The sequence below is a fragment of the Arvicanthis niloticus genome, chromosome 10, assembly GCF_011762505.2.
Source record: "Arvicanthis niloticus isolate mArvNil1 chromosome 10, mArvNil1.pat.X, whole genome shotgun sequence".
NCBI classification, from domain to species: domain Eukaryota; kingdom Metazoa; phylum Chordata; class Mammalia; order Rodentia; family Muridae; genus Arvicanthis; species Arvicanthis niloticus.
In genome coordinates, this window is record NC_047667.1 from 9,552,015 (window position 1) to 9,571,491 (window position 19,477).

The window sequence follows — 19,477 nt, forward strand, 5'->3', positions numbered from 1 at the left end:
GTCTCATAATAACTACAAGTAATACCATACAGGCATGGTGGTGATGCCGGTTCTCCCAGCACTCAAGAGACAGAGACAGAGGCAAGACTGTATCCTAGTTGTCTTTCTGTGACCATGATAAAACGTCCTGAACAGAGAGCACTTAAGGGAAAAGGGGCCCATTTTAGCTCAAATTTCCTGGCTACAGTCCATCACTGTGAAGAAGTTAAGACAGCAGGAACTTAAAGCATCTAGTCATAGCATATCCACAGTAAAGACAATCTCAGGTGACTCTAGATTACACTGAGTTGACAGTTAAAAGTAACCATTACAGAAAACCATAATTCAAGGCCAGTGTGGTATATAGTGAGTTCCAGGTGAGTCAGGGCTACACAGCAAGACCCTGTCTCAAAAGAAAATGAAATAAAAGAATTATACAATAATAAAGATAAGTGGCATTGGAGCTAGAGAGTGATTCAGTAGTTAATAACAGTTGTTGCTCTTGCAGAGGATCTGGGCTCAGTTCTCAGCATTCACATGGTGGCTTAACAACCATCTACCAACTCTAGTTACAGGGAATCCAATGACTACTTCTGAACTCCACAGACAACAGGCATGTGTCTGAAAAAATATACATACAGAGCAAAACACTCATACACATAAAATAAAATCTAAAAATCAAAAAAGATTTTTAAGTGGCATAAAATACATGATAACATGGTGGTAGTTACTGCTCAGTGGCAGAATGCCTAGGGTTTGATCCCTAGCACTATAAAAGGAAAAAAATATTGGCTGGGTCAGATATAGCAGAAGCAAGCAGTTAAGTGTTGGGTATGATTGAAGAGAACGAAGTGAGGAAGAAGGTGGTGTAGAGATGAGAGTAGAAGAAAAGCCTTGGGTGCTCTGAAGCAAGATGGAACTAGAAACTCAAAGGCAGTTGCTGTTCTTGCTCCTTGGAAAATGGTGAGTTACACTGTCCATCAATAGGTCCAGTAACAAACTCAAATGCCAATTACCCTGTGCTTTCTTCCTTTGAGAAAACTGCCCACTGTGCAAGCGGCTGTTATTCCCAGAGTTGCATCCTAGCCCAAGAAGAGTAGTATCTCCAGAATGTAGACTCATTACTGACTCGACATGTCCTGTTGTGTTTGCTTCTCATCACTGGCCTATCCGGTGGCAGTTCAACCATGAAACTGAACAACTATGCTGAATTATTGTTTTTCTGTGCTGTGTTTAACTTTGGCCAGGGATTTATTTTCTTTGGAATCTTTGAGTTGGACAGACATTTAATCATCCTATCCTTTACAATAAGATGTCATTGCTGACACAGCATAAGCAGGTGCCAGTATGATGAGTAGTTATATGAGGGAGAGATGGGAGAGAACAAGAAGCTGAGAAGTTCATGGGCTATGAAGAAAAGTGAAAATGGAGACACAGAGGTTGTGAGAAACAGCAGGATGTGAGCAGCCTGCACTGCCACCTGAGGCAGTGATGTCCTGGCCCATATGCCACTGAGGGCTATGTCTGGGTCTGTGGCCCTCCAGCAGCAGGGGTCTATGTTGATATCAATGGCTTATGTTACCACCAAAGGCTATGTGAAAGTCCTTGGTCTCCTTGGTCTGGACTGCCACCTAGGGTCATGTTGATGTCTGAGGCCTGAGCAAAGCTGGCCTCGCCCCTTACCAGCTGCAGCACTTGGAGGACCTGGCTACACCTTCCCTGTGCAGCACTGCAGAGCCGACTCTGGTGGCATGGGTGTACATGAGCTGACCTGAGGGGCAGACTGACCCAGCTACCACCCAGGACCAGATCCAGGACTTTGAGTTGTCCCATCCCAACCTCTACCCCATTTATGAACTGCTAGCACTTGTGAAAGGGCTAGTCCTGCAGAACCAAAGCTGCAGGACCTCCATGACACAGGGCAGCAACAGGATATCCAAGAGAAGTCCCAGAGGAGATCCAGTATTGACATCATAGCAGAAGCAACTGCCTCGAACCAGACCAATGACTCATTGCAATGAACATTTACAAGTAAAGCTGTTTGGGCAAAAGGGTGTGCTATGTGACACGGCACAGCTTCTATGGTGAGATTTTTGGTTTGTTTTCTTTGGGGGAGAAGAGGGTGGATATGAAGGGACAGGGAGATGCATAGGATCAGGGTGCATGATGTGAAATTCACAAAATATCAGCAAAAAAGTTAAAGAGAAAATTTACTAAATCCAAGACTTAAGCTAACATTGTGCTAAATTTAAATAGTTACTTGATATAAAGTGTCTATCTACTTCCAGATCTCTTTCTACACAGGAACTTTTTTCTGAACGACCAAAGAAGCAACCAAAACTATCAGCTTTGATGTTTATCATAAAAAAATCAAAAGGAAATGTTGACACAGTCAGGAAAAAAAAGTCCTAACACTATACTAACTCTTCATATATAGCAGCTGTTGCTTTCCTTTGTGGAAACTAAACAAATTACTATGTTAAAAAATTGGGGGGCTAGAAAGATGGCTCTGCAGTTAAGGACACTGGCTGCTCTTCCAGAGGACCTACATTCCGAGTAACTACATGGCAGCTCATAATAAAGTCCAAGCTTTTTTCTCGATTCCAAGGGCAGCAGGTATGCATGTTTATCACTTTTCTGCAGCAGAGGGGAACGGGCGGGGGGGGGGGGAAGAGTCTGCCTGCTAGGCAAAGTCAAGACAAGTAAGGGCCTGTTGGGAGATTTCCCAGCTTGCTGAGGAGGCACCCCTGAGGCTCAAGGCTCAAGGAACTGAAGAGTCTATTGCCCTTAGTGGAAGGAACAGAAGATTTTTGGAATGGGAACAAATGTCTCGTGTTCATTTTAACAAAACTGTTAGCTTGAGGCTTCACATGGTACTATAGTACAAGAAGGCCATGAGAAAGAAATATGCTTGCTGCTGGCTGGTATTCACCAGTGGCTCCTCCCATACCCGTCCCTTGCCTCTTTTTTCCATCTTTCCTACTATAATCAGCCTCGCCTCCCCCTAACCCCTGGTTCAGAGGACTGTTTGACTTCATACTGGCCTGCCAGGTACAGTACAAAAGCATACATGCAGGCAAAACCACTCGTACACATAAAATAAAATTTTAAAAATTATATACAAACTTCAAAAGACTAATAAAAAACAAATAAAAATATCAATAATATTTAAGAGGAAAGTATATTACTGTAACAAATTCCCAGTAAGGAGGAAAAAAGGTACCAGGTAAAAATTGTGTGTGTGTGGTGGGGGGGGGGGGGGAATATATGTTGTGTGTGTGATGTATGTTAGAACAAAGACTTTAAATGTAATTTATGTACATACAATGCATATAAATATACAAAACAAATTCCAGCAATTTCAACATTGGAAGTAAGACATATCAAGGGCAGACAATCTTCCCCACATGGGCACTTTTCATTTATAGGGGGATTAGCTAGAGAATAGGTGCTAGGTGGATTGTATCTACTGAAAAGAAAAGCTAACTTTAGACTATAGGATCTTGGTCCTCTAAAGAATCAGTTTTCATTTACAGCTCTTGCTGCAACCAACACCAAGGCTGCTGGTCCAGAAAATACCTAGCAGCCAGAGGGCAGCTAAAGTGCTATATTGAGTTGCCTGGAGCAAAGAAAAAACTGCTAGGAAAGCTGCTAGGTTTGCCAAGAGAAGTTGGGAGAGCTGTTAACACTACATGCAGAGAGCTGCTAGTACCTAAGAGCTCAGAGGTGTGAACCCTAAGAAATGAGAGCCACTGGCACTCAAAGCTCAGAGAGCTATACCCAGGCCCCTGTAACAGATTCTGTCTTAACCGATGTGAACTCTAGCCTCCATATGCACATACACACCCGCGCGCACACACATACACTTGCACACACATGTATGCATACACACATCGCTCATACACACACACTACAGAGTAACTCACAAGGTACTGCATGTCACAATCAAGTATTTCATACAAACTCTGATTATGGTAGAGAAAAAGTACAAACACTGATGAAACATTTTAAGATGATGGCTATGTAACAGCAAACACAAAAATGTTAACTAATTCAGTATTACCAATTGATCAGCCAATGAAAAATGTTTTTCAAGCTAACCTCACTCAAATAGGATTAAGTTATTATCTCAAATCTGGTAAATGACTACTTGGTAGAAATCTAAAATATTAAACTCATCAATGGCCCAGACGCTTGGGTCCCATCTTTGGAAATCAAGTATCATTTTACATCTTTATCGAATCAGTGTATTTCAGAACATTTTGATTCTATACAATGTGTGTAGGTAGGTATCAGTGAGACACGAGTACTTCTAATTCACACAATTATCTGTCTTGTTCAAATTAAGACTGGATCTCTGAAAACATTAATATATTAAATGTTTCAAGTAAAAAAAAGCCCATTATCATACAATGACATTATCTTATATTTTAAAGCAATCAAGACTTTCCTTTTTTAATTTTCATTGGTTAAATAGAGTAGCTGGTATTGAAATACTGTCTTGTTACAATCTCCTACAAAAGCTGGATATATGTGGTATATATACATACATACATACATACATACATACATACATATATACATGCATGTGTATTTAAACAGTCAATAGACGACCTATAATCCTTGAAATCAAATAACCAGATGAACCGAGTTCTACATTGGCTTTGTTCTCATGGGAAATTCCTAAACATGGTGTAAGAAAATACTGACCAAGAAGAAAGCAGCAAGCAGTCTTGGCTAGGGTGATAAAATGAAAAGTAGTAAGTGATAACTCTAAATGTGTGTGTGTGTGTGTGTGTGTGTCTGTGTGTGTGTCTGTGTGCACCCACACATGGGCACACGTGTGTGGGGGATCTCAAGGTCAGACAAGGCATCATCCATGAAACTGGAGTCACAGACAGTTGTGATTCCACATAGGATGCTCGGAACTTGGGTCCTATGCAAAAGTAATAAGTACTCTTAACTGTTGAGGTATCTCTCAAGGACCACATTAATTCCTTTTAAAATCACCCTTTACATATAATGTAAAACATTTGTAGATTTAGTCAAGGACATAATTAACAAAACTAGAGTTTAAAACTAAAAGGTCCTTGCTTTGTTACTCCTTAGACATAATTGACATTTATTTATTACTTACTATTTATTGTTCTGTATTTATTACTGACTACATATTGTTATGTAAATACTATGTGTTATTATGTATGTAGTTTTGTGAGCAAATAGGATATCTGTTAGGTGAAATAGGCAGTGCTACAGGAGCAGACAGTAAGCATAACAAGTTTGTCATAACAACCTCCTTTTAAGACAATTTCATCTTTAAGAAATAAATTAAGAAAAAATATAAATCAGATAAAAATGTAACATGAAAAAGAAATTTCAATTCACAAGCTTTGTTCTCTTTTCTTTAAATACTTGTTATAGTGGCTTGTGCCTATAATATCAACATGCAGGAAGCTGAGGCAGGGGGAGTAACATGAATTTTGTGATCAGCCTGGCATATTTTAAGTTCCGGGGTAACTTGAGCTAGTATGTGAGATTCTGTCTCAAAAAAAGATAAAAGTAAATAGTGGAACCTGTGAAGCATCTCTGAATTTTATGTCGAGCAATGTATGTTGAATAAATTCTAACAAAGTTTAGTTTTTCAGTTTTTCCAAATAAAATCATACATATCTATCACCACACATTTATACTTACACATAAATAAAATATATATAACTCAAATCTTACATATACAGATATACTTTATTAGCACACAAAGATAAACAATTCATGTGACACAAAGAAGCAGGGGGCAGATCTGGAGGAAACAAGGTAAAATGGATGGAAGTCATTAAGTGATAAGAAGGTTGGGGCAAGAAGGATGGGCCATGGTGGAACACATTTTCCTAGTTGGTCCACCGCAGTATTTCTGAACCCACATGATCTTCTAGAATCCTGCAGCTTATTATCAAGAGAAGTCTACTGACCTTTCCTTGACTCTTGGGTATGATTTAGTGATAATCATAACAAGCACAACAGGGTGAAAGTAACCTTAAGTAACTCCTAAGGTTAGCTTGGAAAGGCAATATGGTTACAATACCTCCCCCTCTCCTCCTCTCTGTCTCTCAGAATGTTCATCACTTGAAATCAGATGCTGTGCTATGAAGTCCAGTGTAAACAGAGAGGTCACATACAGATGCCTCAGCAGCAGCTGAGTCTTCAGTAATGCTCATGAGTGAATAAGCCTTCAAATGATTACAATCCAGCCTAAAAAGACTTCCAGCTGAGCTCTGATCTATAATGAAACAGGTATCAGCCACTTCTGTGAATCCTCAACAATAATAAATGGTGGTTGTGTGCCACTAACAGTCACAGTAGTAAAGAGACAAGCCAGTTATTCTCAGCCCTTATTTGTCACACAATTTACTGTTAAACTGCTATACTAAAGTAAAAGTAAATTAGAAAATTAGGAAGAATATCTCAAGCTAAAGAAATCAACCTATATAGTATAGATGCACAGGTTTTGAAGTATTTAATGGAAGGATGACTGAAAAATTTAACAGAATTCAGTGTGACAGGGACAGAAAATTCTACAATTTGGAAATAAGTTAATTACAGTCTTAGCTCACTATGTCCAGAGCAGAGAAACAACAAAAAACAAGATCCAGGAAAATTATACCTATACTTTTATTATTATCTTTATTATGACAATTTCCCTCGTGAAAAGATAAAGAATAACTTTCACAGGATGACTACCAGGTGGGAAAAAGCTGACTTTGGTGATTATAAACACTTCACTTGCGTTTCAGTCTTTTAGGAAGCTAGGTGTGGTAATGTACACCTATAATCTTAGCATTTTGAAGGCTGAATGAAGAACTCAAGGTATACAATTAGACCCTGCACAGCACACAATATGAAAAGGAAAGACTAGTGGATGATGTCAAAAGTCATTGCTTGGTCATCATCAAAGAAAACAGTGTTCTCAGTGAACAAAAAGTGCTAGGTGCCACAATACATATTTCTGAGACTCAAGGGGAATAAATAAATATGAAAAACTCAGGATCAGAACTGTCAAATCCCCAACTAGTTGTTTCTACCACATAAAGTGGCAAAGTATATAACTGGGAAGCTATTCACCTAAGTTAAAATGTACACAACCTACACAAAAGAGCACAACTCTCTCTGTTTGGGTGTCTTGGGTCCAAGTACCCAAAGGAATAAATATATTACCTATCAGTAGGCAATTTCTCATAAACACTATTCCATGGTACTTGAATTTTCTGATGACCTGAGGTAATACCAAGGAATGTTTTCTAGCATGAAAGTTCTTATCTTAATATCTCTACTGGAACTAGTGGTTAAGTATGCCTACACCCAAAATTAGTACAATGATACTACACTGAGAAACAGCATAACAGGATATTATGGTCAACAAATTATAACAATTTATTCATTTAAAAAAATTTATGCAAGATGTTAAACACAGAAAATTATTTTATAATAGTTTGGAACAAATACAGACTATATATTAAAACAAATTAAAAATTTATATTAACTGAAAATAAGATTAAATGTATACCTCCATAAGAATTTTAATGAGTCCATAACAGGAGGGAAAACCTCATTTTCTTTATCAATTATCTGATACATGATTTATATTAATCGGAAATATTTATGAAGAAGATTTCTCTCTACTTTTCATTCTGATTGGCAACCTACTCTTCATCTATTAGTAGACAGAATACAAAAGAAATTTAAAATGTAGCATTTTTGAAAACACGCTGAGCTATTAGCTAAGTAATCTCCTTATAAATAATAAAATTTTCACTACTTTTGCGACCTGTTTTCAAATATAAAATGAAATTTAGAATTTTTAAAGGTAAATTAGTGACCTTGCTACATACTAAGTAATATACAGAAAATTTTAAGTTAAAAAAATGTAAGCAGGACTGGCAAGATGGCACAGTGGATAAAGGCATTTACCTCACAAGCCTAGCCATCTGGGTTTGGCCACCAAAATCCATGCAAAAGTAGCAGAAAGAGAAAACAAGCTCCACAAAGTTGTCCTCTGACCTCCACATTCATACTGTGGCATGTGTGCCTTCAAATTCCATGCACATTATACATGAACATAATAGGTAAAATAAAATCTGGAGAGACACAAGTGATGCAACAGGAAACAGATGATATGTCATGGCAGAGACCTGGTTATGAATATGCACTACATATTAATTAGTATCATACATATAATCTAAATTTGAGAGTATGACAATGATTTTGTATTAATGTAAAGACTCTCACAATGCTAAATACTTATGGTGTGTCCACCACTTACTTTCAGAAAGCTCAGGAAGAAAAGAAAAGGAGAAGGTAAATACACAAATGTCAACACCAGACTGGACAAAGGGAGTTGTGTATTTAGGACACTATTCTTCCATTCCATACAGATTTGAAGTTTTTAAAATAAAAAAGGTGTGTGTGTTCATGTACATGTTACTAAGACATGTATAAGAACTTAGTACATAGTAGAAATAATCCAAATACAAACCAAGAAAAAATAGACTAAGCAACCAGAGATAGGAAAATGGATACATCATGGTATGTTCATACAAAAGAACAGCATGTAGCAGTGAAAATAAATGAACTATGATACCACAGAGCTGAAACTCAAATGACAATGAACAACTGAAACTGGACACTAATAACGAGAACAAATACTTGTTGAATAATCTTTTTAGACGATACTTATTACTTATATTTGTCTAACAGAAGTTATATTCAGATAGAACAAATATGGCTTTCCTAAAAACACATAAGGTATTTAAGAGAAGAATTTGTTTTCAGGCACCCTCATACACCTTATAAAATTATCCATAGACCACTGATCTGTTCATGTTCTGCTCTTTCTGAACAGTCACTGGACAACACTTGTTGAAAAACTCAGTTTGAGCAGGAATACTTGATATAAATTTGCATCAAAGACTTCCTTAACTAAGACTGTTCAAATTATACTATAACTTAATGGTGTTAGCTTTAAAATAAGTCTAAATTCAGACTAATACCCAGAGATGATGAAGATGGTAGGTAATGATGACGATGACAAAGATGGTATTATGGATGCTAAGGAGAGGAAAAAAACCAAGATACTCACATTAACTCTGAAAGCCTGTACAGTGTTATCCAGAAGAAGAATGTTGCAAACCACCTCTGTATGCTGTCTGTCTCGGGCCAACTCTGATGCTCGGACATTGTAGGTTCTGCCAGCAGGCAATCGGAAACGTGCGGTCATTACTGTCCACACAAATCCTAGGCTTAAAAAACAAAAATCACTAAATAAAAGGGACAGTGGAAGATATGTAGCTTAAAAAAATAAAGTTAATACACATTTCAGATTAAAATATTGACAAAAATTACATATTTGGAATCATCAAGGTTAAGAAATGAGATATAAAATAGATATCTAAATTAAAACTACCAAAAACTCTAAAAAATTTATTTTCCATTGTTTTACTGAGAGGATTTAATCGGTAAGATTTTTGGGAAGTCACACTCCAATGCAATTGTACGCGTGTAAAGAGTCGGAGGAGTGTGGGAGCGCAGCGAGGTGGACGTTACTCACTGTGTATTTTCTAAAAACATTGAGGAATGACAACAGGGGGAGAGGACTGTTTCAATCCAATCACTCTTAACTGATTTTTTTTATTACTTAAAAAAAAAAAAAACCTACAGAATAATAACAATGTGAACACAATTCTATTTCAGTTTCAACCAACTATTCCTTTTTTTTTTTTTTTTTTTTTTAATGGGGGAGTGGAGGTGGCAAAGCCTTACCGTGAATCCAGGTTGGCCTGGAACTCCTGCCTCAGTCTCCCAAACTGGTGGGATTACAGGCATGTGCAATGTGCCTAGCTGTCTGCCATGTTAAATTTTTAAATAAGTAGAGGAAAAGACTAGATCATCTATCTACTGTCAATAATGGCTATTAAAAGAAAATGAAATAGTACTTCAAATGTTCTGAATGAAAATTATTCAGAACACGGAATTCTAGACCCAGAAAATTAACAATCATATTAGAAAAACACATTTCAGGCATTCCATACAACTTCCACCTTAAAGATAATGTAACAAAGGAAATTAAACAAGGAGAAACACAGGCATTTGGGGTGTTGTTGTTTTGTGTTTTTTTAAAAAACAGGAATTCTCTGTGCAGCTCTGGTTGTTCTGTAACTCGCTCGTTAGACCAAGCTGGTTTCACACTCAGAGATCCACCTGGTTCTACCTCTCAAGTGCTGGGATTAAAGCACTTGAACCATAAACAATAAATAGTAAGCTATATAAATAATCAGTAAACAAATACTACTAGAAACAGGCTTTCGAGTCAGTAGTATTCAGTAACTGGAGTTACCATCTCATAGATAAAAGATGGAAGAAAATGTTAACATTACATTTAATATAAAGCTAATATACAAGAAAAGTATTTTAATATGCTGACAAGGAGGGACTAACTAGATAAGATTCTTCAGTTAAAAAACAGCTGCTGGCCTAATAGGAAACAAACAATAAAAACTACCTCAAAGAAACTCAACACATTATAATCTGGTAGATAGTATAACAATGGGAAAAGATACATCATCACAGAACAATCAACAAAAGCAGGAGTAGCTATAGTAATGCTACATGACTGGACCCTGGGCTCTGAGAAAATGAGCAAGGAGAAGAATCACACAGTGATAAAACAATCCACAAACAAGACAATAGTTGACAGGCACAAAAATAGTATTCAAAATTAGAAAACTGGAATAAAAAATAGACAAATCTACAATGAAAAGCTCAATTCTCATTTCTCAGTAGCTGGTATAATTAAATAAATAAATTAGTAAGAATATAGGACAATAATAACATTAACTACCAGGATCCAATAAGCATTTATAAAATACCTTATCACTGATAGTAAAACATATATAACTTCCAAATGTTCTTTGAAAAATTACCATGAAAGACCATATCCTGGGACACAAAATAAAACTAAATATCCTTAAGGAAATGAAATTCTACAACGTATGGTCCCTAAGAACAGAAGAATTAAACTAGAAATTAACAATAGAAAAAAACCTCTAAACTCAAGAAAGTAAATAGAATACTTTCAAATGTACACATGGGACAAAGAAGAGATCTTAAGGGAAACCCAAAAAATACACAGAACTAAGTAAAGCTAAATATACAAGTTAGCAAAGTTTCTGGGTCACAGATATACCATGCACTAATAAAAGAAATTTATAGGGCTGCATGTATATAACAGGAAAACAGGACATGCCTCATGGCAATAATCTAATCTAATCTTAAGAACTCAGAGAAAAGCCTAATAAAACAAATGTAAACAATGGGAAGGAAATAAAAGAGAACAATTAAAGACTCCTATACAACCCTCCAGAAGAAAAAGAAAATCAACTGGGATGCAAAGCTGATCCTCTTAAAAGATCAAAGAACCAAGATTAACAAAAGAAAAGGAAAAAAAAAAACCTATTAACATAGGCTGGAGAGATGGCTCAGTGGCTGCTCTTCCAGAGGTCCCAAGTTCAATTCCCAGCAACCACATGGTGGTTCACAACCATCTAAAGTGAGATCTAATGACCTCTTCTGGTGTTGTCTAGAGAGTGACAGTGTACTCACATACATGAAATATATAATAAATCTTTTTTTAAAAAAAGTATTAATGTTAGGAATGAAATAGTGGGCATTATGTGAACCTTGTCAACATCAAAATGATACCGAAACAATTTGCACTTGAATACAATAATTTGACCCCTAAAGTGGCCCAATTCTTCAAAAGGCACAAAATATCAGAATTAATATACAGAACAATTTAAATAGCCCTGTAGCTATTTTAAATTTTGAATAAAAAAAAAAAAAAACCCTTAAAACCCTATGGCACTTTCAAACCCAGATGGTTTGCTATTTAAGGGATGATTACCACTGTCTCTACAATCTCACAGGAAGCACACAAGGCAGCACTTCTCATTTTCATTTCATTCTACTGAAACACCCAAGGCATAAAGAAGAATTCATCACTGTGTGAAAGAACTGTATAAGAAGGGTTTTATTAAGTGTGGCAAAGCTTACAGTTACACGTTTGCTCAATGTCCTCTACCACACTAAATGAGTAAGAGAAAAAAAATCATATAAGCTTTTCAATCAATGCAGAAAAGCATCTGACAAAATTTACCACAATAAAAAAAAATCTCAAAACACAATCTCAGAACACAATGATTAAGAACATCTATAAAAGCAGTCTATATGGTTACTATCATAATTAATTTAATGGTTACAGCCTAAACATTTTTATCCTAAGATCAGGAACAAAGCAAATAATTCAGTGACAGGGAGAGTGGTGAAGGGCAGGGTGCACATAGAAAGAAATAAAACTAGTCATGTTTGCAAATTATGTGGTATATACATAGAATACATGGGGTTACATTTAAAACATAGTCCTATGTATAAAAGGTAAACAAAAAATAGAGTCTACAAATATAATAACATATAGAGAACATTATGCTAAAAAACTAAAAAAGATGAGCTGAAGAGATGTTCAGTGTGGTGAGTTGCCCACCACGTATGCCAACCTAAAGGGCTGTCACATCGGCAAGATGTAAATTTTAAATTATGTTTTTCACTGAATATTTCTGAAATATGTAAGTACTTCAACTGTTGAACCTGGTATATTTTACTCTTCAAACAAGAATTTTAGCTTAGCTATTCAAATCATATAGTCTGAAGATTGTTAGAAGCATGTTTAAAATATAATTTTGAAAGCTCTGAGAACACCTGGGAATGCTGATTTATTGTTCTGGGATATCAAAAAGTAGTAATATGCCAGGAATCTGAAAACACTGAAAAATGTGGGAATTTTTTCCAACTGTATGCTATAATTCTAAGTACCATCACTGTTGGTAAATAAATATACTTTGTTTTCTTTTTCTTTTTTGAGACAGCTTTCAACTGTTTTGAGCTCTTGGCTAGCATATGTAGGTGAAGGTCTGTCTGCCTCTGAGGATGAAGTGCTGGAATTAAAGGTGTGTGATACCACACTGGCTTTTTGAACATATATACATACACACTTTATACACACTTTAATGAACCATTCTTTTGGTGTCACACCTAGGAGTACTTCACCAAACTTAGATACTTAAGATTTTCTCACATTTTCTTCTAAAAAATTCAGAAAAATTAGAAAAATGTTTTAGACCCAACCCAGTATTCTAGTTTTCAAAATAAAGGTATATATTTTTAATCACTAAGGAAAGTAATTAGGTTCTATGTTCAAGTCTGGTTCATGGAGGTCTTAGCTCTCTATCATGTTGAAGTGCCCCCCTTAACCCTCTTTTAATTTGGGGAAGGGGTGTATGTATGCCATGGCACACATATGGAAGTCAGAGAACAACTGCCACCGTAGATGCCCTCCTCCCAATATGCAGACTCTGTGAGTCATCACACTTGGCACTATCTCACTACCCTGACAATGCCATTTTTTGTTGTAGTTTCTTTATTCAAAAGCACTCAATGAATCATATTTAAATGTAAAATCTAAAGTGAAAAACTCACACAAACACATTTATAATTTAAAAATTCAAAAACATTTACATTGTATTAGATACAAATAATATACATGAGACTTAAAAGGATACAAAGAGATATGTACAGGCTTTATGCAAATACTTATCATCTATGTAAAAAACTTGAAACACCCACAGACTTTGGTGTCCTCTGGGGTCCTGGAATCAAATACCCATGGATAGCAAGAGACTACCACATAGACAATTAAATATCCTAGTATAAATAAGAGGGAAACATTAAGGTTATCAACTGTATACTCTTGGGATACAAGAGAACAAAAGCTTTTAAAATAATCTAGAGGAATGAAGTGATCATGTCTTTCCTTTTAAAACTTTGTGGGGAGCCGACAGAAAGCGGTTATCATCCTTGCAGCCATCTAGAGCCATATACCCTGACAAGAAACTTGTTTACAACAGCCTACAACAGCACACTCTGATAACATCTTGTTTTAGATACCCAGGATCTTCCCTTAGGTGTGTGAGACTTAAAGGTGTGAGACTTAAAGACATGACTTAAAGGTGTGATTTAGAGACAAGACTTAAAGGCGTGACTTAGAAGTGAGACATATAAAAGGCAAGAGGCAGACAGAAGAAGGCAACTTGAAACCAGGGAAGAAGACTTGGAACTGGGAAAGAGAGTAGGAACTTCGAATTAGTAATTAGGACTTGAGATTTATTACAGCTGGAACTAGGATAAGGACTTGAGACTTATTACAGCTGGAACTGGGATTAGGACTTGAGACTTGGTACTAGGAACTAGGGACTTGGAGAGAAGAAGAGAGACTGAAGAATAAACGGGATTGAATCACACTCTGGTCTCCATCCTTCGGGTCCGTCCTCACTCTCTTGCTGAACCCGACCCGCAGACCGGAGCAGCTTGGGGCAGTGTGGGCTCTAAAAATTTAGCCCCCAAGACTTTTGGCAGTGCGGTTCCAACATTGACAGAGCGGTTCTTGACATTTTGGCCCCCAAGCATGGGGCAGAGCGGTCTGCAACAAAACTTTACCTCTTTCTCACAGGAATATTATGTTGAATCTTAATTTTTCTTTTTCTATTTTTTCTTCTACTGTGTACCTGAAGAAATTCTAATGTATCTTACTTTCCTAGTGATTAAAAAGTATATGCCTTTATTTTAAAAACTAGAATACTGTATTGGGTCTAAAACATTTTTCTAAATGGTGCTTCTTTTGACTAGCAAATGACCAATTACTTTAAAAATGCACAACAACTACTGCTTAAATTTAATGAAGTAAAGAGACATGACCAGAGAACCAGCGCTTGAGCTAACCTTAAGTTACCTCTGGTCTCTCTTCCTTTTCTTTTTCTTTTTTTTTGTTGTTGTTTTGTTGTTGTTGTTGTTTCGAGACAGGGTTTCTCTGTGTAGTCCTGGCTGTCCTGGACTCACTCTCACTCACCAGGCTGGCCTCGAACTCAGAAATCCACCTGCCTCTGCCTCCCAAGTGCTGGGATTAAAGGCGTGTGCCACCACTGCCCGGCTCTCTTCCTTTTCTTGTTTCCTAGTCAATATTTCAAGGTTATAAATCTCCAATACATTTTTTCAATCTCTTGGAAGAAAGTTTCCAAGGCAATAGAATTGCTTGGATTAGAACCACTGTTTAAAATGGAGAGAATCTGTAGAGGTCAATGATTTCAATTTCTCTAGTGAGAGTCCACTGACTTAAAAGTCAAATGCTCTTCCTGTCGTATGTGTAATTTTCAAATTATTACTTTATTGTGTTTTAAATGACCATCTCTAAAAAATATTGTCATCATTTATCTCATTTATAAAGATTCTTAACTAAGTTTATCATTATATAAAGGAATGCTAATTTGCCTGTTAACCTTGGATTTACTAGATAATTTGTCGGGAAAATATGTACAAACACTGGAAAAACAAATATCATTTAAATACCCATTTTCTCATTTTACTAGTTTTCTGTGTTTCACTTGGGAAAACTAAAACAAAAATACTAACAAGTTGTAATTCACCCATAGAAATAGACTGAAAGACAAATCAACATGATCATCTTATTAGGTGTAGAAAAGAACGCTGACAAAGCTAACATTCCTTCATGATAAAAGTCTTTAAGAGATTAGGGATACAAGGGACATACCTCAACATAATAAAGGCAATTTACAGCAAGCCCAAACATCAACTTAAATGGAGAAAAACTCAAAGCAATTACATTAAACTAAGGAAGAAGAAAAGATGATCCATCCTCCATAGTATATATACCTACTTGATACAGTACTTTCTGAAGTCTTACCTAGAGCAATTAAGACCACTGAAGGAGATCAAGGGGATACTAACTGGAAAGGAAGAAATCAAGTATCTTTATTTGCAGCTAATGTAATAGTATACATAAGTGACTCTAAAAATTCCACCACAAAAATAAAAACTTTTAGCAAAGTAGCTGATACAGTATTTACTCACAAAAATCACAAAAAGCAGTAGTCCTCCTACATACAAATGACAGTCTAACAAAGAAATCAGGGAAACAAAACCATTCTTAACTGCCTCAAATAATGTAAAATATCTTGGGGGGGGGGGAGGGAGGGCAGTTAATCTAACCAAGCAAGTGAAAGACTAGTATAATAAAAACTTCAACACATGAAGAAAAACACTGAAGCTGTAAGAAGATGAAGAGATCTCCCAAGTTCATTGATCAGTTAAACATAGTAAAAAGTGGCCATCCTACCAAAAGCAATCTTCAGATTCAGTGCAATCCCCATCAATATTGCAACACAATTCTCCACAAATCTTGAAAGGACAATTTCCAGCTTCATATGGAAACACAACATCCCTGATTTCAAACTGTACTACAGATCTATAGATCTGTAATAAAAACATGGCATTGGCACAAAAACAGACATGTTGTTGATCAATGGAATTAAACTGAAGACCTGGACATAATAAATCCACAAGTCTACCAACACTTGATTTTTTTTATTAAGAAGCCAGAAACAGCTGGGCAGTGGTGGCGCACGCCTTTAATCCCAGCGCTTGGGAGGCAGAGGCAGAGGCAGGCGGATCTCTGAATTCGAGGCCAGCCTGGTCTTCAGAGTGAGTTTCAGGACAGCCAGGGCTATACAGAGAAACCCTGCCTCGAAAAACAAAACAAAAAAAGGAGGAGGAGGGCGAGGAGGAGGACGAGGACGAGGAGGAAGAGGATGAGGAGGAAGAGGATGAGGAGGAAGAGGAGGAGGAGGAAGAGGAGGAGGAGGAAGAGGAGGAGGAGGAGAAGAGGAGAGGAGGAGGAAGAAGAGGAGGAGAGGAAAGGAGAAGGAGGAAGAGAAGGAGGAGGAGAAGGAGGATGAGGAAGAGGAAGAGGAGAGGAAAGGAGAAGGAGGATGAGGAGGAAGAGGAGGAGGAGGAAGAGGAGGAGAAGAGGAAAGGAGGAAGAGGAAGAGGAAGAGGAGGAAGAGGAGGAGAAGAAGGAGGAAAAGGAGGAGGAGGAAGAGGAAGAGGAAGATGAGGAGGAAGAGGAGGAGAAGGAGAAGGAGAAGCAGCAGCAGCCAGAGAGAGAGAGAGAGACACAGAGAGACAGAGACCAAGAAAGTGAGCATTTTCAACAAATAGAAAAACCTTGTCTCAAAAAAAAAAAAACCAAACAAACAAACAAATATCCCACAAAACAAAATTATAGTACCAGCTTTCATCAGTTATGATCTAATTTTTTATTTTAAATAAACATCTGGTTGAGTTCCATTCTTTAAAAAAAATATTTTCAAATTAAAAAAATTTTAAAAGGAAATAGCAAGCTAACAAAATTTCAAAAGGAAAATAAAAATACAAAGCCACCCAGTTACCTTGGAGAGAGAGAATTCTAAATCTGCTCATGCCAATAGAGGAAGAGGAAGAAGAGGAAGAGGAGTAATGGGGGTGGGGGCTCCCCAGGCATCCTCCTTGGAATGACCCAAGTCTTTAAACCCTGTGTAGCAATCCCTGATGCACCACCATTATGCCCAGGAAAGACACAGCAACCTCGAAGTCCAACTACTTCCTAAGATCATACAACTTTTGGATGATTAGCCAAAATACTTCTTTGTGGAGCATACAATGTGGGCTCCAATCCGATGCAGCAGACCCACAGAGAAGGCTGTAGGGTTAAAAGGCAAGAACGTCATGATGTGCTAGGCCATGAAGGGGCATCTAGCAAATAACCAAACTCTGGAGACACTGTTGCCTCAGATCTGGGGTAATATGGACTTTGAGGATCTCATCAAGATTAGGGACATGCTGCTGGACAATAAGGCGCCAGCTGCCGGTGCCTTCACCCCATGTGAGGTAACTATGCCAGCCCAGAACACTGGTTTGGGGGTCTGATAACCTCTTTCTTCTGGGCTTTAGGCACCACCACTAAAATCTCCAGAGGTACCACCGATATTCTGAGTGATGTACAGCTAATAAAAACTGAGGACAAAGTAGAAGCCAGTGAAGTCACACTGTGAACATGGCTGAACATCTCCCCCTTCTCCTCTGGGCTGATCATCCAACAGATGTTTGACAAGGGCAGCCTTTACAACCCTGGAAGCACTTGGCAGCACAGAGCAGACTCTGCATTCTTATATTCTAGAAGATGTCCAAATGTTGCCAGTGTTTGTCTGCAGACTGCTTACCTGACTTCGGCCTTAGTGCCATACTCTATTGTCAATGGATACAAGTAGGCCCTGGCTTTGTGGAGACTGAGTACACCTTCCCACTTATTGAAAGGTCAAAGCCTTCTTGGCCAATCCATCTGCATTTGTGGCTGCTGCCCTTATGGCTGCCACCACCACCACTGCTGCTGCTACTGCTGCCGCACTAACCAAGGCTGAAACCAAGGAGAGTCAGAAATCAGAGTAGGATATGGGAGTTGGTCTCTGACTAATTCCCTCAAAGCAACCAACTCAGCCCGCTTCATTTGAGAAATATAGAAAAAAACAGGCTTAGTTCTCTTCTAAAAGGGAGGGAGGGGAAGGGACTGAAAACCAAAGCAAGACAAACAAACTGAAAAACCAAAAAACCCAAAACTTAATGCTGCTTAACATTAATACTAATTCCAAATACAAGCTTATGCAGGCTGAAGAATAGAAATTTCCACAATTGATTAAATACTGTACTGTCCCTAGGGGGCAGCATGCTACTTTTAAAACTTCAGTACCTAAATTATGAACCTGGCATGATAGTCCAAGCCTATAATCCCCACACATGGGAAGTAGAGGCAGGAGATGCTAGGTTATACTGGACTACAAAACCAGCTGAAGGCCAACCTAAGCTCCATGATAGAATGTCTCAAATAAATAAACATTTAAATTAATATCCAGTACTTGTCTTTAACATAAGCCGTTTCTTCTGTGTATATCTACTGAGCTTTAAAACCAGACCTGAAAGGTATACATAGTATGCACACTTAATTACTGTCAGCCTGTTTTTATAAATGGTGCATAGGGAGATATAAACTTTATTTCTAAAGATGAAAAAAGAGGCTAACAGAGGGGGCATAACCCTGACAACTTTACATGGCTAGAAAATGCAGTATCTAGTGTTCCAACCACTAAAGGTTGAAATCAATCTATCAGGGGTGATGACACCACATGGGGTGATGGCACCAGCAGCTGGCACCTTATTGTCCAGTTTATTCAATTTTAGTTTATTTAATCAATTTAGCAACCTGTGGTCTAAGAATTATTCACAGCATGGCATCTCCTATAGCTCATGTATTAGCTAAGCAACAGAAAGTTCTTTAGAAATAATTTGAAGGGGTCAGGAATAGAGCTTGCCTAGCATATAAAAGACTGCTTAATTACCAATGACTTCTAATACCATCAGAGGCTTTACGTTCTATCTGATTTTCTTGGACGACTTATTCTAAGGACACTTCTCCCAAAACTCAGCTAGTATATCACCCTCCTTGGGCCACAATGGA

The 19,477-nt window shown here is 37.5% G+C and overlaps 1 protein-coding gene and 1 pseudogene across 4 annotated transcripts in view; one reads left to right on the top strand and one right to left on the bottom strand.

The window, feature by feature from the left end:
- The window catches only part of Ptpn4 (protein tyrosine phosphatase non-receptor type 4), a 159,177-nt gene that overhangs the window by 120,696 nt on the left and 19,004 nt on the right, over window positions 1-19,477 (bottom strand). For 3 of the 4 annotated variants that reach the window (XM_076941031.1, XM_076941032.1, XM_034513095.2), the window contains exon 2: window positions 9,110-9,269. In XM_076941031.1, the coding sequence (XP_076797146.1) occupies window positions 9,110-9,247 (138 nt within the window). In that variant the 5' untranslated portion in view covers window positions 9,248-9,269. The remainder of the gene's footprint in view (window positions 1-9,109; window positions 9,270-19,477) is intronic. The other variant, XM_034513093.2, reaches the window with a different exon arrangement.
- Window positions 17,465-18,435, top strand: LOC117716159 (large ribosomal subunit protein uL10 pseudogene; annotated as a pseudogene).